Here is a 26,475-nt window from a genome sequence, read left to right as displayed (position 1 = left end):
AAAATATATAGGCTATTTAATAACCGAATACCTCCACATTCCTAAATATAACAGCATGTGTTTAAAAAAAGCAATTCTAACAATACGTTTTCCTGTAGGCTATTTTTGTAAAATAGACTAATTGTTTGTGTACACATTACTTCTCGCTTTAGTCAAATCTTCTGAGGAACTGAAGATCCTTCTATGCTTATTTTGAGTCAACTTGACTGAAATAAAACTTCAGCTTCCGAAAAAAATCTTAAAGACAACCCCGTTTTGCACACGTCTCCGTCTCAACACGGAACCAGTGTGTCAAAGGATCAGTTCAGAGAAATCGAAACTTAAGTGTTATTGAGCCGTTGTTTGTGTCTTAATCTGTGTGTACACGAAGTGATATGGCGGAGGCCTCTATTTCTCAGGACCAGCTCAGCTGTCCAATCTGTCTGGATCTACTGAAGGATCCAGTGACCCTTTCCTGTGGACACAGTTTCTGTATGAGCTGCATAACAGGCTGCTGGGATCAGGAGGAACAGAAGGGAGTTTACAGCTGCCCTCAGTGCAGACAGACCTTCACTCCAAGACCTGCGTTAGGCAAGAATGTGGTGCTTGCTGAAATGTTGGAGAAACTGATAAAGCCCAAACTCCATACTGTGGCTCCTGCTCAGCATTATGCTGGACCTGGAGATGTAGAGTGTGATGTCTGTACTGGAAGAAAATGCCAAGCTGTCAAGTCCTGTCTTGTGTGTTTGGAATCTTACTGTCAGACTCATTTTGAACATCATGAGGAATTTCGTTCAGGTTCAGGAAAGCGACACAAAATAACTGATGCCGTAGGCGACTCCAGGAGATGATTTGTCATGAGCATGATAAGCTTTTGGAGGTTTATTGTCGTACGGATCAGCAGTGCATTTGTGTGCTCTGTATGATGAATGAACATAAAACTCATGACACTGTCACAGTTGCAGAACAGAAGACAGTGCAGGAGGTATGAACTGACTTTATACACCGACGCGGTCTGAAAATCATCCGACTCAGTACTGATGGTGATGCTCGTGGATTTGAGAAGAAGAGACCCGTCCAATTACTGCATCAGACTTCACATTTCGCCACATGAATCTTTGATAGCCTATATGAGACTAAGATTAATAATATGCAAAAAACTAAGAAATACAATAGATATCCATTGTTGGTAGCCTACTATGCACCATGGCACTACAACTTTATTACATCAGATTTCACCGGATCTCATTTCTTTGTCCTACAGAAACACTTAAAGGAGAGACTGAAGCAGCAAATCCAGGAGACAGAGAAAGAGATTCAGGAGCTGAGAGAGGCTGTGAAGTATCATAAGGTGAGTTATGAGAAGAAGAACTGCTGGCTATTACTCCACCCAAAAATGAAAAGTCTGTCATCATACACACACTCTCATGCATGCTTGAAGATTTTTAGAGAAATAATTCATCTCTGTAAGTCCATATAATTCAAGTGGGTCTCTTAAAATTGAGGTTTAAAAAAACAAGCAAAACAAACTCAGCAGTAATCCATATGAACAAAGTTGATAATCAGTGTGTTCAGAAGCGAAATGATAGGTGGGCGTGAGGAAAAATATAATTATTATATAAATTATGTGTTTGCCTCAACACATTGTGAAGTGTGATATAAGCGTGTTTCTGCATCACTTCTTGTTTGAGTATAACAATTTGCTTATGCTTTAAAACATGCTTATGTTTAGGTCAAATGTGAATCTGCATACTGTATAATGGTTGGTTGGAAGCGATGGTTTATAGTTCAACAAGTTTAAAATATTAGTATTTTTCTAACCTATCATTTCACCTCAGAAGACATTTGTTCATCAACTGGATTACAGTGTTGAAGCGTTAACATTAAGGGACCTATCCACTTACATTACATGGACTCACAGAGATGAATTATTTTTCTGAAAATCTCAGTGTTTCACAAAAGAAAGAAAGTCATCTGGGACAGCAATAGGGAGAGGTAATGATGAAAGAATGTTCATTTTCAGTATCAATTAACCCAGCAAGGGCTTACTAAATGGACTAATTATTATGTATCTCCTAACAGCGCTCTGCAGAGGCAGCAGTGAAGGACAGCGAGAGGATTTTTACAGAGCTGATCTGCTCCATTGAGAGAAGTCGCTCTGAGGTGACTCAGCTGATAAAAGATCAAGAAAAGGCTGCAGTGAGTCGAGCTGAAGAATTCTTGAAGCGACTAGAGCAGAAGACTGCTGATCTGAGGAAGAAAGATGCTGAGCTAGAGCAGCTTTCACATGCTGAGGACATCTGCTTCCTCCAGGTAACAGAGCTCTGATAAATGAGACAGTGGTCTTTAATAATGTCTTGTAATTACACAAGCTTTTGCTAAGTAATGTCAGGAATTCTGTCAAGTGATGCCACATGATGTTGTTCTGTTATTATCTCACTGAATGGCAACTGGTGAAGTAAGCACAGGGCATCGGGTGTTTAAAGTTTTTATATATTTAGTTTCTAAATTGAATATACACAGAAGTAAAATAAAGTGTTTACTGGGATATGGCCCATCAGCTTTTACATGTTCAGTGGGATAAAGGGATAGTTCACCCACAAATAAGATAATAAAGTGATACTGGATACTAAAATTTACCATTTAAAATTACTTAACAAACAAAATCAATTCTAAATTTGTTATACTGACATTTTACGCTTTTCATGTGACAATCCTGTTGTTTGTGTGTCTGTAGAGTTTCCAGTCTCTCTGTGTCCTGCCGAAGGACTCGCCCAACATCAACATTAGTTCTCTCCTCTCCTATGACAATGTACAAAAATCTGTCGCTCATCTGAGAAAGAAACTTGAGGATTTCTGCCAAGAGAAGATAAAAACGATGTCTTGTAGAGGTAAAGTACTGGATGATATATTTACTCTCAGAAATAGGTCAATATGCAAGTACAAAGCTGAAATGTATTTATTTGTATTTTTTTGTTTTTACATTTATTTATTTAAAATTTATTTAATAAGAGACTTGCTTCTCATATAGTGTGTTTAATGTGCAAATGTTAATTTCCCAAAACCATCAAAAGTCGTAGATCATATTGGTTTACAATGGCTTTGGAAAATGCAGCCAAAATTAAATATTATAAATGTATTAAATGAAATAAATAATTTTTATATAAAAAACTGACATCACAAGAAAACTGATTAGATTTATAAACTGTTGGGCTTTTCTTCAGTTTTATCATCAAAATGTCTAAAGGTCATGCACAACGAATAAGCTTCCAGAGCATCAATAAAGATATTTATGTGCAGAGCCAAACTGGGTCAGTATTCATGTGTGTTTTCATGACGCTCCATGTTGGAACACTGGTATATGCATTGGTTTATTAAGGATAATCAGTGTAAGACTGATTGTTTTTTGTGTTGGAAACTTTAAAATACACTCAATATTTAAAAACACAATGCAATTGCTATAAAATGCATGTAGATGTCACACCAATGTGTACCGTTTACTGATTTTCATAGTGAAATGCATCCAGATAATTTCCTTTCCTGAACTCAAGACCAGAGAAGAGTTCCTCCAATGTAAGTTAATATGGAAATATATTGTACAAACACAGAAAGATATTCCAGTGATTCTCATTTAGTGGCTAAAAAATAGGTTCTGCTGTTGTTTATGCATTTACAGAATATCAGTTTTCCTATTCAGCCTGTGTCATATCATTTTTTTAAACCTAAGCAGTTCATGATAATATTTATCACTGTTAGGTTTGTTGTTAATGTTTTTGTATAGTTGGTCCTGAAAAAAATTAAAAATAATAATAATGAAAGCAATTTGGGTCATTGTTCAGATGGAGTGGCAAATAAGAGGTACACATGCTTATTTTTTAATCGTACAATTTATTTCTATGCATTTAAATTTAATATGCTGTATTCAGTTAAATAGAAGCTTAATCACATTTTTGTTTTTAATTGATTTCCACCAAGGGAGGCATTATCACACCAGACAAATTAGCACAAATCCAGAATTTAAAATTTAGACTAAATTATGTCAAATTTGTAAGATATCAGCATAACACCATGACTCTACTATAATTTTTGCTTATTTGTTTAAACAACAATTGAATTAACTTATGTTAACTTTTAAATAGGCACAAGAATTCACTCTACAAAATACAAAAATGTGAACTATTTATAATTTATTCGTATTTACAGTTTATATTTATTGTTGCAAAGTAGGGACACCACTTGGCACTGCAAATGAAGAACGACCCAATAGTTTGAAACAATAATACAATAATAGAAAACAATATAATTTGAATTTTGTGGTAGAATTTCCCCTACACACCTGGGGGGAATAATTTAAGCATTTCCTTCACACTTTTCACTGTTAAAAGTTTAATTATTTTAATTATTTTTAATTAACCATTTTTTTTTTTTTTACTTTACATCGAAAAAACAATACACACATTCATTTGGATGACACCAATATCACTGTATGTGTGATGTGTACAAACTTTTCTCTAAGGCGTTTCTTTTTTGTACCTCCATTAGATCGCAGCAACTTTACTCTGGATCCAAACACGGTGAATACAAACCTTCGTCTCTCTGAGGGGAACAGAACGGCTACTCACGTGAATATATTCCAGAAGCATCCTGATCATGCAGACAGGTTTGATTATTGGGAGCAGGTGTTGTGTAGAGAGAAAGTGTGTGGACGCTGTTACTGGGAGGTTGAGTGGAGCAGGAGTGTCGGTATATCAGTTGCATATAAAAGCATCAGCAGGAAAGGCGCAGGTAATGCATCTTTGTTTGGATGTAATGGTCAGTCCTGGAAACTGTCCTGTAACCCCTGGAGCTGTTCCTTCTTGCACAATAACAGAGAGATAAAACTGCCTCTAGAGTCCAGCTCCTGTATAGGAGTGTATGTGGATCACAGTGCAGGAACTCTGTCTTTCTATAGAGTCTCTGACAAAATGACCCTCATTCACAGAGAACAGACCACATTCACTCAGCCTCTCTATCCTGGCTTCAGGGTTATTGAGGAATCATCAGTGAAACTCTGTGATCTGTAAATATTAAGGGTGAAATAAAGCATTGGTTCTTTGTTTTACTTTGCATCTAACCAAAAATTGTAGACATAAAATGAATTTATAGCCTATATAATTTATCTTTTTAAGGGATTAAAAAGAAAATGTTGTTTGGTAACACTTTATTTCGATAGCCCACTTTAGACATTCTACTAACGATAAGTAACTTTGCAACTATATGTCAACTAGCAGTCAGTAGAGTATTAGTAGACTGTCTGCTTAATATCTTCTAACATTTTATTTTGATGGATCCACAACATACTGACTATGAGAAACTTTGCAAGTATATGTCAACTTATTCTACTAACCCTAAACCTACCCTACTGAGAGTTAGTAGACATGTAGTTGCAAATGAATGAGAATTAGTTGACATGTAGCTACAAAGTTACTTATAGTGAGTAGAATGTCTAAAGTGGACGATCAAAATAAAGTGTAACCTGTTGTTCTAAGCTTTAGAAATACTGAGGATATCAAGACAGAAATCATTAGCCAGAACATGAAATATTTAATCAAACTAGATAGTAAGTTTTGAAGACAAACTTTAAGTTGGCTTGAAAAAGCCTAGTCGGAAAGTTTGTAAAAGTTTTAAAAGCTTGAAGCTTTTCAGTTTGAAGCAGTTTGAAATACTTAAAATAGTTTTATAAAACTGATTCTGATTGGTTGAGCCACGTTCAAAGCCGTTGTAAATTACACTACAAACCTACACCTTTGTTTACTTCTCTGTGTGTTTCTTGGCAACTACTTTGTTCCAACCACAACTGTTTCTGAGGAAGTACATTGTTTGGTGGAAGAATACTGTTTTTATTAATATCAATAATAAATCCCAATTTAATTGCTAATGTAAGTTTGTAAGTTGATTTGGGTAAAAGTGTCTGTCAAATTAATAAATGTAAATGTATAACCATGTATACATCATGTTTATTTGTTTTTTAAACTGAATTCACCACTTTATGTCAATTATGCTGCTGAATAATGTTTTAGATGGAAAGAACCTGTTTATTAAATGAGACCTAAAAAGGAAACTGTTCCAGATTATAAGTAGATGAATATTTTAAGTTTGATCTGATATATGCGGAGTGAACCAGAATAAAAGAGAGAAAAATGGCACAAAAATAACATCTGAAAATTCATAAAGGCATATGGCAATATAGTATAGTGTGTAGGTCTACATTTGTGACCCAAAGTGCTGCTTTTGCAATGTCTCATATTACACAATTGTATTACCAGCCACCAGATGGAGATGTTACTCACTCTCTATATGGCAAACAATATGCTGGTATTTATGATATGAGAACAGACTCGTATTGTGTTTTCCTAACACTATCTGAGTGGTTAATGTAGTGATTTTCAGTCATAACATTTTTTCTGGTTTTAACACATTTAATAAGTTTGACAAATCATATTCAACCTACAAAAATATGTTTATTTGTCAGTACAATATTTAGGGGGGAAAAAAGTTTAGAAATCTCCACCTTCATATCATCACATACACTGACTTATTCTGCAGCAGTTATAAGACATACAATGAAAGACATATAACAGCAGTGAGAAGTATAGATAAAGCATAATGGCAGATATAACAATACAGAAATTCATAGATGCATGTTTCTTGTGGAAAGCAAATGGTTACATTTATGAAAACAAACAATAAATTATAAGCTTTTATAAAGTGCATATGAGGCTACAGTCCTGTCTCTGATGCACACTTCAGTTGATACATCAGTTTATAAAGACACTAATACACAAACAACAACATATATGTTGAGACCAGTCATGAAGGAATGGTTCATAATTTCTAAATCATTTACTCATCCTCGTGTCTGTATAATTCATTTCTTGTGTGAAATACTAAAGAAGAGCCTAAGCAAAATGTCCACGCTGCTCTTTTCCATACAATTAAAGTGAATCTCCTTTTTGGATGAACTATTAGTTCAAATAAAATTTTAGTTAATCTATAAAAGAAATATATTATTACACTCAAGAGGCTCTGAGAAGTACAAATATCTATGTGAAGGCCTCAGGTAAAGAAATCTTTGGAAATGGCCTCTACAAAATTAGGGGCAGACATTAAGATACCAATGGTGCAGAGGATGGTGAACAGAGAAAAGGCCATGAGACAAAGACGGTCAATAACAGATGCTGCAAACTTCCACTCGTTACACATACTCCCCTCCTCGTCTTGGTCCCGGAAGCGTTTGGCGATGTACCGAACCTCATCCAAGATTTTGGACAGTTCACTTTCTCCAGGGCCGCTACTAACGGAAGACGCCTGAGCCCCAGGGAGCAGCACATCCTCCTCACCTGTGGCGACGAGCCGGCTGCAGATCACCCCTGAATCAGGTGAAGTGGCATAGTGAATAGCGTCCATTCCACGGAAGCCGATGTACAGCAGGTTTCCATTGGTGGACTGCGCGGCTCCAGTGCTGATGTTCAGATCCACGCTGGAGAGGCTGCTGCGTGGCTGCTTATTGTGACAAGCTGAGCGAACTCGGTCCTCGCCAGGCCTCTTCATCCGCAGGAACCACGCGCACCAGTTCAACAGCACCACACGGGTCTGACAGAAAAAATAATTACTAAATAACTGTTTTCTAAAAAAGTGAAAGTAATCAAAATACCATTAAATTCAGACAGATGGGTTTATATGGTAAGAAGAAATAAAAGCAGCCAAAGATCCTCACCCATTTTGGCATTTGTCCTCCATCTGGATCATGGTAGTGGTATTGTAATACCCAGACTGTGGCTATCACAGACAGGCCAACAATAACCATGGTGGTGGCAAAATACTGAGCTAATCAAAGAATAGAGAGAATTACATTTAACAACCTAGAGAAACTCCTACTAAAAACAAATAACTAAAACTTGTTTCAGACACCAAGAGAAGTCATTTCTATTGACAGTATCTGTCGATTACCACAAATTTATTTTGACTAAATACTACAGTTTGTATAAAAAAAAAAAAAAAAACATGTTGTGTGGCTACTTGTACATTTCCCTTGTAAATGCAGACAGGTACTATTATGATATTTAAAAATTAACCATGGTACTGTAATTCCTTTCAAATCTTGAAAGCTCTTTGGAGTACCATATAAATAGCATGATACATGAATTTCAATACTGTGGTGTATAACCCAAAGTAAAGTGTTCCCTTGTGAAGAAGAAGCACACTTTAGCATACCTTTACTGAAATAATATTTAAAAGAATATAATTATGTGCGAACTCAATGCAGTGTTTTCAGACTCTTAACTGAACTTGCAATTAAATAAAAATATTATAGTTTAAATGTATATTAAATGTATTTAGCTAAATGTTAAGAGTGCTTTTCAGACCTACTTAAGTAGGACTTAATGGTAAATAACATAGTACAGTTAATCAAGTACAGTATGTTCAACACATTAAAAAGTGTACTTTAAAGCACAACAAAAGGTCATTAAAGCAATTTAAAATGTAAGGCCTTTTATTTGATTAATTTTGTATTATCTGCAAGTACAGGTTTTAGAAAATATACTTTTAAGATTTAAAGTACAAGTACATATTTAATACAATTAAGTGAATTTCTTTTCAACCAGAGATTAAATTATTGCAGTTTTATAGGGTAATGTTGCAAAGTTCATTTTACTGACTTTATTCAGATATTCTAATAAGTTATTAAAATCAGCTCTCGTAAGTGTTCCCAATTGTTTTTGAAGGTTTAAAAAAGCTCTCCTTTACAGTGATTTATAAGGCTATGCAAAGTGGTTTGACCAAATTATTAGAGCATATCAGTTCATTCAGTTCAGTCAATCACACATCTGACATCATTATGTACATCGTAGTTTGGACGTACCTATTAAAGGCACCGAGTCTGATGTTGCGGGCATTATTTCTGCTACCAGAAGCATGAAAACTGTCAGAGAGAGGAGGACTGTGATCCCTGACAATCAAAACATATATATTACTCCCTCATTGTACATGTGACAGTTCACATTTTCACATGAAACATAAAACTGCAAACAGATAAAGAGGAAATGCAAGGCTTGTTGTTGCAAGAGCTATTTCAATCGTGACAGCTCTTAATAGTTTTAGCATGGACATGCTACTGCCAGTAGATACACAAACACACTGATGTGAGGATGTAAGATTTGCTGCTACTGCATGAATAAAGGCACACATAAAACCCATAGCAGATCTAGACAGGTGGAGCTGGAGGAGGTGGAGGGATTCAGAGGAACTCTACAGCGAACAATGAACCAACCAGGCTATTTAAATGGTGAGCAAGCAAGCCTATTGGCTACGCCCCACAGTAAATGATGTGATTGCTAGCAGATTGCATGTAAAGGACCTACAGTATCAGCCTGAGCCATCTAGAGTTTCATGACTGAACTAAATATACTGTAGTATGTCAGTTTCAAACAACCAGTGCAAACTAAATCAGTATATTTCTATAAATTCCATCCATCTAATATGAGGTTCCTGTCCAAAAATAGACCCACTATGAGAAATATTCACTTAGAGTAAAAAGTATGACAACTAGCCCCAGTCTCCCCTACATAAGTGGCTACTGTCAAAGTGATAAAAGAGAATGCAAAAAAGCAATCAGGCTTAAGTCTTAATTTGGTTACCAGAAATTAGCTTCCTTTAGTGCCCTACTTAGATAAAAAATTAAGCAGAGTTATATAAAATAAAACTTCAATGTCATACACAGTCGGCTAGTTGCTGGTATTTAGAGTATTGATCTTAAGTAACTCACAGAGCAACAGCCAATGACTCACACTGTGGAAAGTAATGTTGGCAGCCTCATCCCACTAATACCATTTAGGAATGACAAAATGAAAAAAATAAAATAAATTGTGTTCTGCTGTGACTTCAGGTTCAGTCTCTTCCAGGCGTGTTCCCTCATTCACTGTGGCAGCATCCTTTAAATCCAGTAGACCAGATAAATAGAGGCATTTGGCCTTCAGAGCTCTCCCACTGCATTAATCACGGAAGCGATCTTTGGCAGTAGCTTACAGGGATGTCGCCATAAATTGTGCGCCTGTGCCAAAGTGAATTTCATATGATGTCGGTTTAAATGTGGATATTTCACTAAGTCAGCAAAACAAAAAAAAAAAGGATGGAGAGGTTCGCCGTTGTGGGAAATAAAATTAATGATTTTTAAAATGGCAAATGTGACATTTATGCACTTCTGGTTATGACAGAGCCCAGTCATGCTTAGCTCCCATAATAAACCCTTTTAAAGGTGTGTATCATTTCCTACAATGTCTTGCCGGTTTCCCAAAAGGAGACAATTCTAGGCAAGGAAGTTGAAGAAACCATGATATTTCAAACTAAATGCAGATATGTAAATGCACACTTGAATGAATACAATTCACTATTATTAGCATAAAAATTACAACGACATCACTTTATAATCACATCTAACATTAGCATTTTAAAATGATGACAAAGGCACTAAGTGTGTAGCTCACCAAGAGAGATCTTCTCGCCTGAGTCAGCAGGCAGCAGGAAGACCAGCAGGGCCAGAGTAGAGATGAGTACGCAGGGTATAAGCAGATTTAGACCGTAGTATAGCGTCCGTCTCCGCATCACCACCGTGAAAGTCACATCTGGGTACGGCTCCTTGCAGCAGTCATAGAATCTTTCATTCCTTCGACCTGGAACCTCTGTGTAACATATAACTGGCAATGTTAGAAAATTTATGTTCTGAGAAATTACCATTCAACACTGTTACTGTACATTCACATTGTTGAAGGTCAGTGCAAAAATAATATATTGTGCTTAATATTGCCACAACTAGCAAATGCAGTGCTGTCTTATTTATCATGCCTTATGTAAAAAAACAGATCTTTTTTTTTCAACGTGCATTCACAAGAGTTGCGTTGCTGTCTATGCAGGGTCAGAAAGCTCTCGGATTTCATCAAAAATATCTTAATTTGTGTTCTGAAGATGAACAAAGGTCTTATGGGTAAGTAATTAATGACAGAATTTTCAATTTTGGGTGAGCTATCTCTTTAAGCATACTAAAGTTCTTATTATTGAAATAATATACCTATGTGCAAGTTGAATGCATTGTTTCTTACACTTAATTGGATGTTAATTTAAATTAAATTAAAATGCAATATAGTTTACATTTATATTAAGCAGCTGAACTTTTTTTGATCCTTTTTTAACCCACTTAAGAAGGACTTAAGTACATCTTTATATATAATTTCATCATTTCTTCTATTGTCTTAAAATATGAAATATGGTTATAGTGTATTGCTGAATGTACTGACAAGTATTAATGGCAAATGAAATATAAATTAATGTAGTTTCTACTAGGCATGTATTCAATAGTGCATTTAAAATATATTAACTTTAAATGTAATATCGAATAACTTGCTACAATTAAAATCCTAATCAAGTACTTTACATGTTAGTCAACACATCAAAATAAGTGTACTTCTTTAAAGCCCAACAAAAGATTACTAAAGCATGATTTCAAATGTATTTTAATATAAAACTTATTGCATAGTGCACTTTGTAAATGAAAAAAACAAACAAACAAAAAAAAAACAGTCATGACAGTGAACTCTCTTTAAGTATTTTTAAGTGGGCTTTCATTTATATTACCTATGAATATGCACATTTTTTATAATATATTTTGAGATTTTAAACACACAAGTGAACGTTCAATATAATTAAGCATATAATTAAAGCTAAAATACTGTAAGCGATGAAAACAACAAAATACTGATAAAGATTGCAAGAGATTTCTGACTCTTCCAACCCTCATGTTATTTTTCCTTTTTTTTTTTTACATGGAAAATATTTTCCTTTCCAAAAAATGCTAGTTAAGATTATTGCATTGGAATAAAACTTACTGTCACAGAATGGTCCTGGTCAAAAATGGTTGTCCTACAAAAAATCTCTTGCAAATCTCTCAGTATGCTATATTATTACCATATTGACTTTTTATCCACTTGTTTTCTTTCAATTAGCACAGGTTTTGTATTTCTTTTTGGAAATGACTGAGCCTCATTGATCTGAGCCTGTGCACCTCAGTTATCCAGAAATGATGCTTTTTTCACTCGAAAACCGAGGTGCATAAGCTCAGATCAATGATGCCTATGACCGATCAGATTCAAAAAGCAATACAAAACCTGTTGTGACTGAAAGAAACCAAGTTCACAAAAAGACTGAATACAAGATTTGGTGATAATATAGCATTATGAGAAATTTACAAGCAATTTTCAAAAGGACACCAAATTAGGTAATGGATTTTCAGCACAGCATAAGGGTTAAAAATGCACATTATAATGTATAATGTATATCACCCTACCCACAAGGTCCCACTCTCCATTTGCAATATATCCTGTGATGTCAGCATCAATCATCTGCAGGTCCAGAGACCATCCCCCATACGTCCAGGAGCCAAACTTCAAATCACACCTCTGAAGATCAAAGGGGAACCAGCGAACATCGATGTAGCAGGTGCTTTTGAAGATCCCTGCAAATAGAAATGTGAACTGACTGATATGGAACATTTTTAGTGGAGAGTAATAAAACAGATCTTCCTTAAAGCCCTTAAAGTCACAGTAGTGATAAAACATACTTAACATTAATCATCATAATTACGAGTAATATTACTTCGTCATATAAGAGAACTTTGAAAATTCGATTTCTATAAACCATAATAGTGATGAAAATGAACATCAGGGGAACCATTCAATAAGACGATCATAAATTGAAGGTGCCAGTAAAGACATACGCATGTAATTTAGCTCAGACTGTTGATTGTTTAATACATCATCTTCCCTCTATTCATTGCTTTCTTTTGCCATAAAGCATAATAGGCTTCTGACAAAGCTTTATGGTATGGAGTTTCAGGAGAAGGCAATCTCTTCAATGTCACTACAAAAAGAATTTAGTGCAAACTCACTGCCTGGACTACATCCACTCATGAATCAAATGTTTATCTCAGGATAGAGCATGCTTCAGCTTTCACAGCAAGAAACAGGAGGAGAAAAGTAAATGATGTAGTAGAGGTGAATGCTGCACAATCACATCAAATAGTTTGTCAATAAGGCAAACCTAGAAGGAAAAGGTATATGTAGCTTTCCATATTAGCATAAGATCATATTTGCTGATTTTGCATAATATAAATTAGTTTAAAGGAGCACTATGCATTAATTTTTCTTTTATGTTGCAGGCCAATACAAAAGTGGTTTTGGATCATACTGATGCTTATTGATGCTGATGCAGCATCTTGCCAAAGGAAAGCTTTTTAGTTTGTCACACCATTGCATAAATACCCTATTTGTCAGCAATATAAATTTTACTTCCACAACCAAAAGTGTCCTATAATTGGACATTTATCGAGATAAAGCGAGCAGTGAAGTACATCTCAACTTGGCTGCTTTTATCAAGTGTGACTTCATATCTTGAAACTGTGACTTTCTTTTGTGTAATTGTGAATTTAATTTTGGAATTTTATACTTTATCTTTCAACTGTGACTTAGTTCAGAGTCTGACTTCATTCTTTATTTTTAATTACGTATTTTATTTTTAAGGCTTTCATAGCAATCGTCCCCTTGTAGAATAAAACTCTTTTTTTTTCTAGATCAAGTGGGAAAAATTACTTGTAGCATCATAAACATCTGAAAAGTACCTGGTGGTAGGTATTGGCAGGCACCAGAGGAATTCACCAGCACATTAGTATGAAATGTGGCATCAAACCTTTCATCAGCACTGTGGAGAACACAAGAATCATTTTAAGTAAAAAGAACACAACAATGATTTATGAACATCTCAGAGAAACACTTCCGATTATTCCAATACAAAGTAAGTGCATTTCGTCTACTCTGAATTATTTTGCACCATTAATGGCTGTGCAGTAAGTACTGGATTTCAGGGAAATGACAAATCAGAATTGCCTTGTGCCATGTTCAGGTTTATGTTTCAATTATGTAAATGTGTTTGTCTAAATTAATTCTCATTCAGATAATGGAGGCATGTTTGAGAATAAAGAATTCAGTCTCAGAAATTCCCGTAGACCACAGTGGGCCAGGCTGCTAAACCTACATAAGCAAGATTCACTAACAAAATGAACGCTTTTTCAATAAATAAATATACCAATGGATGTATAGCATCTCATTTGATTCCATTTTAGTTTCCATTTAGTGATTCACTGACTTGATTCATTTGACTTTTCATCTTCCGGCAGATTCACTTGAAGCTAATTCTTTACCATCTGCTACTGCTTTTCCAGTAGACAGGGACAAATGAGGCCAACCCTTTGTTTTCCATGGCGTAGTGCAAACTCAGTGTCCATTTACTGTTACCAGCACTTTTTTTCCTCAGGCAATTTACTAACTCTCAAGAAATCGTTCACAAACAGGGTTTCAGCTTCTAGAGGTATGTTTTCTATGGAACTCTTTTTTTGATAAGCCAGTTATACATATGGGTTTATCGATTACTCTCTGTGTGAAGATATCAAACCTGTTATACAGTAAGATGTCAGGCTTCCAGATCTGACTGTCAGGAAATCGTACATTCGTCACTCCGGGATATTCAGACGTGTTCCACTGAAGATAGTAGTCATACCAGTACTAAAATAAAGAGAAGATCACTTCATTATTGTCAATCAGGAGCAAACTTAAAAATGTATGCTTGGTGCAAACCGAATTAGGCATGATATTAACTTGCATTTGAACATCAATATCTGTATAGTCTTCTTTAAGTGTTAGATATGTCAAATAATCATCAGAATCTAAAGAGGTTACATGCACACTCAAGAGATACACAAAGGCAGAAATTTTATGAAGCTGTATACATGAAACATGAATTATAATTCATTATTCATTCAATTTATTATTCTGTTTTTAATGCATTTTTAATGGAGCAACGTCAAATAAATGTAAATTAGATGCAATTTATATTTACTGATAGACTGCTGAGATCTTTAAATGCAGTTAATAAGGTTTTTAGATTCATAGGCACACTTGGTGGTGTGCAGCATTGACCAAGGACAACGTTTGAAGGACTGTCATGGAAGCAGAGACAAATCCATTGCATTACCTTCACAGTTATTAACATTCAGCTATTAATAACAGACCCACAGAGAGGTCTTACAAGTCACATTAAAGGAACATGTTTCACTGCATTGCTGGTGAGCAGTCTCTCAGACGGTGATAAGTGTTGGTGTCTTACCAGCTGCAACCAAATGTTGGTTGTAAGTACTTGATTCTTCTCATCCTGTAGATGGACAAAGATGATTTAAGAATTACTTCCAAAACATGTTTTAAAATCATATTTTACTTAACCCCTAAGACACAATAAGTAAGAGTACACTTTAGCATACTGTTAAAAAGAGGACACACGTTAACTTTAATTAGATTAAAATGTATTATTTAGAGTGCTTTCTTAATCATTTCATAATCACATACATTTTTTTTAATGTGGTTGAAATGCAAAGCCGAATATACTGGCATACGTTCATGTATTCTATTAAAACTTTTAAGTTATGTATTTAAATGTACTTGTAATTACACATTTATTGTGATGAAGTTGCAATTGAGTATATTTAAAACATATTAACAATGCAATACTGAATAACGCACTACAAACACTCAACACATAAAGTGTATTTCTTTAAAGCATAAAGATTTTTACATTATTACACATTATTACAAGGTGCACTTTTTAAAAGTGTACATAAGTGTATTAAGAAACAGTCAAACTCTCTTTAAGACTCTTTTAAACTCTCTTTACACTTAAGTGAGTGTATTTCATTAGTATTATATTATTTGCAAGTTGTTGTTTTTTAAAGTGTACTTAGATTTAAAGTACAGTGCATGTGCACATTAATTACATTTAAGTGGCCAGTTTTTCAAAAGGGAGTTAACATGTAATTTGAGGCAGTTTTATGATTTTTTCACATCTATCAGGATACTGTTTAGCTGATCAACTGTGAGATACTTGAATGTGTCTGTCAAATGTTACTACAGAAAATGATTCAATTGAATTTAAATTATAGACCGCAGTAAGTTCCATATTTAATTTTTGATATAAAAAAGGCTATAGGGACAAAAGTACATTGCATTCAATGGATTGTACTGTTGTTTAAGAACATGCCAGTTGTTCAGCTGATGAAAAATATTTCCAAAAAACTTTCAGTATAAACAAACTCAATTTAGGACTTTTATCCAGTGTATGTAATTGTACAGACTGTAGAGCTATCCCTCACTGCTTCATTTTCATCTGTGTAAAATTCAATATGGCATTTACCCTTGAAGGTCTATTGCTGCATGAACTGTGACAAACGATCTGTCCTGGCTTTCCAAAATGTTTATGTTGCCATCTTCAAAAGCTCGTAAGACTTGCTTTGATGTTGCTACATCTCTACCTTTCCTCACTTGCACACTTTATGTTAAAATGCATTCCCTCGTTCTAGTTTAATGTAAAATATGACTATGCATGTACGTTTCCAAAACATTAAATATGCAAAGTACCTGCAGCAAAAACTGCTGTAATCTTTATGGATTTCAAAGGGAGCAGGAAAAATCTTTTTGGTGATAATCGGAGGACATTTTCTTTGCAAAAAAAGACTAAAGACTAGAGCGATTTGGTATAACCTGCTGGTGGAATAAATTTACTTGGATTATTCTAAAATATTGTTCATGCTCGTACTTTATCAGGGTGTGTTAAGTGTTTCATCGTTTATTATCGAATTAACTTACCACATCCATGATCTGCATGAGACTGAAGCTGAAATACACAGTGAGGGAGTGTGTGTCATTGAACACAGGTCTCTCCAGTGGGTTATAGTCTTTCATCAAGTCTCTGTAGAGTCTCCTCTGATGCTCTCCCTGAAGTGACACTGTCAGAGAATGAACAATGTGACACGGTTGCAGAGTTTCACCTCGAGTCATTCTGCACTGCGAAGTGCTTCCAGAAGAGGTTTGCAGCATGCAGTGAATGAGATATTCAGGAAAACGCTTGCAAATCAACAGAGGCAGCTGTTCCAGCTCATTTGGATGTACGTGTATTGATCTGAAACTCTCATCAAAGCTTTTCTGCTGGGTTTCAGTGATTAAATCTCCACCAGGAAGTCTGACTAATTGAACTCATCCACTTTCCTTAACTCCCTGTTTGAACAATTTTTAACATTTGCCAGATTTGGACGGCAAACGGCATAGAGAACTTTGATATTATGTTAAAGATGTTAAAGTACTTTTTGTAAGTAAAAAGCAAATAAAAAAGGGTAACTCTAGTTTCTTTCCCAAAGTTCTGTCAGCGCCCTCTCTCATCTAGCTGGATAATAAAAGCGATCTTTTTCCCAGTGTAATTCCCTTAAGATCACATCCATTCATAATCTAATTCCACCGTGGACATCCTCTAGATTACGTCAGGCCTTTTCTTTATACAAAATGCCACCTGTGATTCATGAGTGTCTAACAAAGAAACCAGAGAGCTGGACTCCTTTGCCAGTACCAGAGACATTTTACTGTACACAAAGACAATGCATCCATCTTCAAAGACTCAGTCAAAGACCCTAATTATAAAAAACCTCAGCAATTAGAAAAATTAAGATAACCTGACTCTTAGCAAAGCAGATTCAAGCAACATTATAAACGGTATACATACATGTGCAAATGTAAACTGCCAAAATAATGACCATACATTTGATCAGATTTAAATATTGTCCTTACCTACTAATCTGAATTGCCATTCTGGCCTGTATCCTCAACTAAAAAGCCTCAAACCAAAACCTCAATTTTAATTCATCTGAAATATTGAAATCCAAATACAGCAGACATGTAACACTAATCTTATAAGTAAGCAGGAAATATTATTGAACAGTTTGACTTAAAATAACTTAAATAGAGCAAAAGAGAAAAAAGCCAATAATTCAAAAAAGCTCAAGGGTATTTCATAATTAAATATCCACTAGGTTTCTTACCACTCCATAGGCAGGTTGTGGTGGTAAAATAAAGAGTATATTCCCAAATTCCCATGTTCCTTTGAAAGTTAAATTGCAGTAATGAATAGAAAAGCTCTAGGTGATGTAGGTTTCAGTGTTGTAAAGAGTCTTTCTCAGGCAGAAGTGAATACAGTCTCATGCAGCAGCATCAACAAAAGGCACGATGCCCCGCCTCCTCCAGCACTACATGTATTACAGTCTCTCTCTCTCTCTCTCTCTCTCTCTCTCAGTTTTATGTTTTATCCTGTGGTCTTCCATTGACATATTGTTTTTAAATGAACATAAATTACAACATAAAGCCTAAGAGGAATGCTAATATAATTTATAACCAGTTCTAAAGGGCTTCAATAAAAATCCTGCTAGAATCAAAGAATAGAACTGAAAACTGTAAAAACTGAAATTCAGTCAATCAATCAATCAATCAATCCTGAAAAAGTGTTTTCAGTCTATTTCTAACTTTATCCAATTCATCCTCTAAGTAATAATACAAAAAAAGAGTGAGAATAGCTCTACTTCTCTTTATTTGTATATTTCATTAAATATGTTACCACTGTGGAAATTATTAAAAAACAAATGTTATTTACTACAGTGCTGTTTTAAGCAGACACTGGTATCCCAATCCACACAAAGCCTCAGTGAATGCACTCTCAGACACTACCTGTGCCAACTTTAATTCTGCGTCTGGCCCGAAGTTAACTTACAGTCTGTGTTTGTTTATCGGTCTGACTAGTGGATAGTAATATAGCGCCGACTACAAACTTAAGGTTATGAGTAGACTAAAGTTGTATCTCTGAAGGAAACCAACTGTCTTCAGAAAATGTTCAATGTCATTTTCATTTCATTTTGCCTGTAATGAATGATAAAGCGTTGTGAACAGCCGTTACCGGAGAAACCTTTATTTCTGCCACTCCAAAAGCAAAGAATTAATTTGCATTTTAAATCGGATCATCTGCTGTTTTCGTTCAGATTGATGTTTTTACGCAGGAAACACGCAGAGCAGAGTTGTAAATGTGAACCGGTATATACAGGGAACGTGCTGCCACACATACAGTGTCTGTGGTCTGTGGGAAAGACGAGGGGAGACTGCGAGCATGGATCGCACTGTGCAAAGAGAGGCAAGACATAGTTTTAACTTGCTAGTTAATGTAATATATGTTGATTTGTTATCAGAAATGATCTACTCTTGAGGGACTTTGCAAAAGTCTACCGGAAGCTAAGTTTGGGCCACAAAAGCACGCATGCGCAGTAACGTTTGTTTATGTTGTTGCTGATGAAACGGTCTACATTTAGCTTAACTTAGCCATTCCTATCTGGATGTGAAGAAACTTTCAGTCAGCATAACAAAAAATGTTTTTGAACCAAATCACCTCCCCTTTAATTGAAATGGTTTTAAATTCTAACATATGCCTACATGTATTGTAAATGTAACTGTACATAACATTACCCCCCTTTTTTTCAAAAACACATAAAATAATACTTCATTTCAACAGTTTTACTCTACTCGTTAAAGTGGTAGTTCACCCAAAAATGAATGTCATGTCATTCCAAACCCGTAAGACCACAAATTAACACAAATTAAGATCATTTTTATGAAACCAGAGAGCTTTCTGATAGCAAAGCAACTGAAACGTTTTATGGCTCAGAAAGGTAGTAAGTACATCGTTTAAATAATCCATGTGACATCAGTGGTTCAACCGTAATGTTATGAAGCTACAAGAATACTTTTTGTGCTCAAAGAAAAGAATTCAACAATTTTCAGTCTCCACCGCCATTCACGAGTGCATATGTGTGCTGCTACTGACACAGGAGTTACGTTGCTGTCTATGCAGGGTCAGCAAGCTCTTGGATTTCATCAAAAATATCTTAATTTGTGTTCTGAAGATGAACAATGGTTTTACGGGTTTGGAACAACATGAGGGTGAGTAATTAATGACCAAATTTTCATTTTTGGGTGAGCTATACCAGGCAAAGCATGCTACTGTTTCAGTAATGTCAACAGCAAAAGATCATTTTCAACTACTTGACTAGTTTACATTCGTCCTACATAATTTAATGTAGTTCACTGCAGATTTTAGAGAATTACATTAGCCTACTTGAAGGCAAAGAAATCAGACATTCAAGTCAGAAATATTTTGTTGTGTATATCTCAACTAATATGACTGAGTAAATCTGTGTTTTCCTTTTTTACATATTTATTTATTTGTTTGTTTGTGATTGGGGCAGACATGTTGAGATCACATGACCATCTCAGTAACCCATCTACTACCAGACGCTTTTGCTAGTGGAATAAGTAAATCATGGCTGGCTGTGAATAGAGCACTTCTATTTAAAGAAGAGCGATTCTGCAGCAAAGTACAGTATAAAGGAAAAGGAGTTGGGCTGTTGCCACTTGTGGAGGCTGAGATGGGAAAATTTGGAGAACAGAAAGTAGATGGCAGAAGAGAAAAAGGGGAAATTCAGAATTTGTCACTTGTGGGGCAAGCCTCTTGCTTGGATCAGCTCCCATTGCTGGCAGAGAAACGAACGATTACAGAAAGCTGGTGGCATATTCGGCGCATGGGTGGGTGGGGAACAGAACAGGAGGTGGGAGGAGATTCTTGAGTTGAAGCGGATATGGTTTGGCAGAGCTGCAGTGTAAGGCTGGAATGGATTGAAGAAACAGAGAAAGGATTGGAGAGTGAGATCCACTGGAGATGGGAAGCACAGGTCTTGTTTGCTGTAGCAGTAGGTTGGGTCAAAGATTGTCTAAAAAAGAAGCTTGGGGTGTTTGAACACATTTTTTTTGTTTTTTTAACTGGATGCCTACATTGTAAGGCGCTCACCAAGCAGAAACAATGACATGTTTCACCACTTCTTTGAGCTGGGAATGATGATATACCCTTTTACTAGCACTCCGATACAACTTTTAACCCCACAAAGGCAGAGAGGTAATATGGACAATTTTTTTTTTTTCATTTCGTCATGCTGGATCTATTCCCGGCAGTTAAACAGATGGCTAATGCCCATTACACACCAAATATCTGCATGAAATCTACAGTCCAGATTTAATGCTATTTTCTGTGATTTCACACATGAGCCCTCTCTTATCCCCTTCATCATCATACAATCTCATGCACTTTAGTGTTAGTCCCATTCAAAAGCTACAGCTTGAGCAAATACAGAGAATTTAATACCTGTTTCTGTGAACATGTCTGAAGCATGATAATGTCACCTAGAAAAAATGACACTTCACATGAACAGCATTAGAAAGAGCACAGCTGTAAAGTCTGACAGCCTTAATTCAACTAAAATTCTTTAACAAGTGAGGTTCATATCTTAACTTTCATTCATTCATTTATGCATTCATTCATTCATAAAGCACAAATAAACTAAAAAATAACAAAAAATAAAAAGAGTAATTTTGTTAAAATAAGTACATGAATTATGATTACTTAAATTGAAGGCTAAAAAGATGAGACTTTAACTTCGATTTAAACAACTCACCTCTCAACTTCAGTCTTGATCTTGGATAGGACAGAGTATTGTGTCTGTGGATTGCAAGCATCTGACTGACTTATTCAAGTTTAAACGATCTTGGTTTAAAATAAGGTGCCAGACCATTTAGGGATTTAAAAACAAGCAACAGTGCTTTAAATTCAATTCTATAATGCACTGGCAACTGATTGAGAGACACTAAAATCTGAGTAATATGTTCATGTTACGAACCCCACTTAAATATCTGGCTGAACCGTTTTAAGCCATGACATGAAGAACTAGGATAATCCAATATATATGAAATTACAATAGTCCAAACGAGATAAGAAAAAAGGATGCATAACTCTTTCAAGATATTTAGGAAACATCTTGGATCTTTTGGATAGGAAATACTTAACTTTAGACAGAAGTTTTAAATGAAAGAAGCTTGATTTAACTACTGTATTATGTAGGTCAAACTTAAGGGAGGAATCAAAATGAACTCCCAAATTTTTCACAGTCAGTTTAATATAGTAATTTAAATTGCCAAAAAATTACATTTACATTACATTACTTGCATCAGCTAAACATGAAAGCAAGATTTCTTAACCTTAACGTGAAATTAGTCTGGGCCTCAGTAAAGGTCTGTGATACTGAAGATCTGCAGATCCCACCGAGCACCTCCATGCAGTCCTTACTGTTCAGACGAAAGAAAAATGGACTGTTTAAAATCAGTTGAAGTTAGTCAACTAATTTTATGTGGGTTTGTTGCTATGCAAGATGGCCTGCCGGTCCACTGGCTGGTAGTCCAGTAGATAAACCATGTACAGTAGATACAGTACAGTAGAGCTAATCACCATAAATGACCAGCCAAAAACCATTTAAACAGGGTTTAGTCTTTACTCTTTACTGTAGAGGTCTACAAAAAGCCAGGATCTACGTAGGTGGGAGAAGGTGCTAAGCACCTTCAAACAAATGCGAGAGCACCCTGAGTTGAAACTCTAATAATAGCATATTGGTTAAACAGATTTGGCAAATGATCCAGTGCTTATTTGTGTTTGTGCTAAGGACAGCATCAAAGGTTTCTAAACGATTTTGCATTGTTGAGCAGTATAGCCAATCACAGACATATTTGTTAATTTCTTGAATGTAATGGCCAATCGGAGGTGTTTATGTTGGAATCCATTCAACGTTCAAAATATGGTATTCCATCTGTACTTTACTAGAGCACCCTCACCAATTTCAGAAGCACCATCAGATATTTAATTCTGGAATTGGGCTATATATTCTGAGCCGGTTTCCCAGAAGCGTCTGGCTGCTGACGGGCACACACATTAGTGAACGAGCGGCGCTTTCCCATGAGGCCGCCCCATCAGAAGTCTAACACAATTAAACTTCCCTTCTCACTCTGATACATTAGCACTGCATCAGTGTGAGATATCACAAGCATACATTCACATCTGCTTCCACTGACTGAAACCCAAACCTCTGTGAGACAGCAGGTTCATAGTGAGGTCAAACTATTACATGTCATGTCAGAGGGTTACTATTAGATGACTGCTCTCAAACAGCTGACATGACATATTTTTTTGAAGGAAATTTCAGTGGCAGGTTTGCATTAAATCCTCTAGTATCTTGTCAAATATTCTGTTGATTTTGACTGTGATCAGCTGCAACACGAGAGTTTTCAGAAAGCCCAATAGCACCAAACAGGATGACATTTCATTTCACAGTGCTGTGGATGTAATTGGAAAAGAAATGATTTTCAGTCATGGAGACTAGATGGCAGGAGAGCAGCAGTGAGATGGCCAGTGTAATACGGCTCCTGTCCACAGCGGACACAGACACAGACAGAGAGACTCAGAGACAGCAGGGATTCACAGCTCAAGTGACCAATCATGATAAAAACTGGGAAAGATGGACAGGCAGGAGTCAACAGTGTTTAAGATTTATATTAATTAACATTCAGCTGCTTTTAAGAATAAAAAATTAAAACTTTCAATAATTACATTTTCTCTAATATTCCACTGTGAAAAATGTGTCATTTTAACAGACAAAAGTGTTGCCTTTACAGGTGCATCTCAATAAATTAGAATGTCGTGGAAAAGTTCTTTTATTTCAGTAATTCAACTCAAATTGTGAAACTCGTGTATTAAATAAATTCAATGCACACAGACTGAAGTAGTTTAAGTCTTTGGTTCTTTTAATTGTGATGATTTTGGCTCACATTTAACAAAAACCCACCAATTCACTATCTCAACAAATTAGAATATGGTGACATGCCAATCAGCTAATAAACTCAAAACACCTGCAAAGGTTTCCTGAGCCTTCAAAATGGTCTCTCAGTTTGGTTCACTAGGCTACACAATCATGGGGAAGACTGCTGATCTGACAGTTGTCCAGAAGACAATCATTGACACCCTTCACAGAGTCTGGAGGAAGGGTGGAGAAGCTCATAGCCCAAGTTGCTTGAAGTCCAGTGTTAAGTTTCCACAGTCTGTGATGATTTGGGGTGCAATGTCATCTGCTGGTGTTGGTCCATTGTGTTTTTTGAAAACCAAAGTCACTGAACCCGTTTACCAAGAAGTTTTGGCGCACTTCATGCTTCCTTCTGCTGACCAGCTTTTTAAAGATGCTGATTTCATTTTCCAGCAGGATTTGGCACCTGCCCACACTGCCAAAAGCACCAAAAGTTGGTTAAATGACCATGGTGTTGGTGTGCTTGACTGGCCAGCAAACTCACCAGACCTGAACCATTAAGAATTTATGGGGTATTGTCAAGAGGAAAATGAGAAACAAGAGACCAAAAAATGCAGATGAGCTGAAGGCCACTGTCAAAGAAACCTGGGCTTCCATACCACCTCAGCAGTGCCACAAACTGATTGATAGAGCGGTGGATGCAGCACTCTGTGAACAGCCAACTTCTTTGGCTGTGAATGTTTGTGGCTTACCCTCCTTGTGAAGGGTGTCAATGATTGTCTTCTGGACAACTGTCAGATCAGCAGTCTTCCTCATGATTGTGTAGCCTAGTGAACCAAACTGAGAGACCATTTTGAAGGCTCAGGAAACCTTTGCAGGGTGTTGAGTTGATTAGCTGATTGGCATGTCAACATATTCTAATTTGTTGAGAGAGTGAATTGGTGTGTTTTTTGTTAAATGTGAGCCAAAATCATCACAATTAAAAGAACCAAAGACTTAAACTACTTCAGACTTAAACGTTTCCACGACATTCTAATTTATTGAGATGCACCTGTATGTTCTTATCAGTCTTCTTGTTCGTCCTTGGACCATATGTATTATTAGCACCAAAATGTGTCCTTTAACATTTTAACATCACTGTATTTTTTTTCTGTATAGTTAAAGTTTGTATAGGGTTCAGATTACTAAATTAAACTAAATTAAGATATTACAATATCCTGGAAATATTACCAAGGGGAGGGGCCTTTGTGAAAATGCACACCAGTTTTTAAAACTATACTGCTATTTTTAGATTTTCAAAAAACTTAATTCTGTATGATTTATAAGTTTGTTTTCTCATGCCAGGTGCGTACACACACACACGCACACAATTTTTATTTTTGCCAGTTTGCATGCCAAGAACGTTTCCTCAAAGTTCTGGAAGCTTTCTTCTGGGTGAAAAACATTCTAGGTTGTTAGAAAATGTAACTGTCACTGAATTGTTTGCTGATTTTATCTCTTCAAATTGATTTATTCACATCATGCATAAAAAAAGCAGGGAGGATCAGGTTATCGTTTTTCTTCACAGCATAAAATTTTTTCCCCATATTTCTGCTTTGGTTGTTTAATCCCAAAAATGTGCTGCTAGATGAAGTTCTGCAGTTACAACATCTTTTACTGCAGAATAACCAATTTGTTTACTCACCATCAGCTTCTACTTTTCTGTTTGCTCATTTTAAACCATGCCCATGCTCACAAATGAGTATTTTTTTTTTTTTTAAATATTTCAGTTGTTTCTCTTAAGGCATCTTTACACAGCTGAGTTGAGGCTGCTCTTTGCCTGCTCAAAATTCGGTGTATAGATGTAATTGTTACGTGTTGGTTTCTTTTTAGTTCCGTTCTGGCCTTATTTGGTATTTCCTGTTCTCGTTTTGTTAATTATTGTTCAGTTTGATCACCTGTGTTGAATTAATCATCTTGTTTGCTCCTTTGTTTCCTGATCTTTATAAGCATTCAGTTTCGTTCTCTTCTTTGTCCTGGATTAATGTTGTTTTAGTGAAATACGTGTGTTGATACTTATTAAAAACTCCTTTAGTCAACCACGTCCTGTGACAGTAATGCCACATGAAAGCCTGACTAAATAATGCCAACTTTGACCCAACTCAGCTCCTAGTATTAAAGTACATGATTATCATTGCTGTGTAAATACATATGTCACCTATAAGAAGCATTAAACAGTCTGTGTAAAGATATCAAAATGCCACTTCAGAAGCACTTCTGTGCCACCTTTGCGGTGTAAATTTGACGCTAGACAGGAAGTAATACTGGGTGTGGTGTCACTTCATGAAAATTAAAGGAATCGTTTATCAAATTACCTAAAAAAACAAACAAAAAAACAGATAAATCACTTTTCAAAGTGACAGATAAACATATTTACAACATGTTCAAAACTGTAGATTTTTTTTTAACGCAATTTTCAAATTAGATTTATAAAAGGATGAGCCAGAGGTCTTTTTGAAACTTCCACTTCTTTTCAGCTGTTGTAAAATATTGTAATAAAACAATAACATGTGTAGGCTACTAGCCTATGTGTGCTAATTGTTCTGTAACCAACAAGAAACTGATGTACAGGCTAAATATATAGATATTTGAATGTGCAGTCTGTCATAAATATCTCTCATTCCACCAGTCCATGATCCAAACGTAATTTCTCAACAATAAATCCTTAACTGTCTCCCAGTGCTTAATTCAAATAACCTGAAATGAAATTTGCTCATTGACTGTTACATTCTCAAAGAGCTGTTCTCCAATAACAAAAGTGGCTATATTTATAAATTAAGCTTATT

General features: G+C 35.7%; 1 protein-coding gene and 1 pseudogene across 4 annotated transcripts; one reads left to right on the top strand and one right to left on the bottom strand.

Moving 5' to 3' along the window:
* The first annotated feature begins 279 nt into the window (after positions 1 to 279).
* LOC131544030 (tripartite motif-containing protein 16-like protein) lies at positions 280 to 6,157 on the top strand (annotated as a pseudogene).
* A 287-nt stretch (positions 6,158 to 6,444) lies between these two features.
* Positions 6,445 to 25,478, bottom strand: chrna7a (cholinergic receptor, nicotinic, alpha 7a (neuronal)). 4 transcript variants are annotated; one of them, XM_058782375.1, is made up of 10 exons: positions 25,335 to 25,478; positions 16,755 to 16,894; positions 15,226 to 15,270; positions 14,515 to 14,624; positions 13,685 to 13,764; positions 12,356 to 12,523; positions 10,503 to 10,697; positions 8,882 to 8,968; positions 7,736 to 7,845; positions 6,445 to 7,611 (listed from the first exon to the last, which is right to left on the bottom strand). In XM_058782375.1, the coding sequence occupies exons 2-10, from the start codon at positions 16,848 to 16,850 to the stop codon at positions 7,075 to 7,077; spliced, it is 1,428 nt and encodes a 475-aa protein (XP_058638358.1). In that variant the 5' UTR covers positions 16,851 to 16,894; positions 25,335 to 25,478; the 3' UTR covers positions 6,445 to 7,074. The 4 variants fall into 4 exon arrangements, with proteins under 4 accessions (XP_058638358.1, XP_058638354.1, XP_058638355.1 ...); XM_058782371.1 differs by lacking the exon at positions 25,335 to 25,478 and adding an exon at positions 17,978 to 18,109; XM_058782372.1 differs by lacking the exon at positions 25,335 to 25,478 and adding an exon at positions 17,978 to 18,109 and having other exon boundaries at positions 8,882 to 8,941.
* Positions 25,479 to 26,475: the final 997 nt, after the last annotated feature.

This window comes from Onychostoma macrolepis, chromosome 07, assembly GCF_012432095.1.
Source record: "Onychostoma macrolepis isolate SWU-2019 chromosome 07, ASM1243209v1, whole genome shotgun sequence".
In the NCBI taxonomy this organism is placed as follows: domain Eukaryota; kingdom Metazoa; phylum Chordata; class Actinopteri; order Cypriniformes; family Cyprinidae; genus Onychostoma; species Onychostoma macrolepis.
Note: the sequence above shows the minus strand (reverse complement) of the source record. Positions and strands in the feature narration are given on the sequence as shown.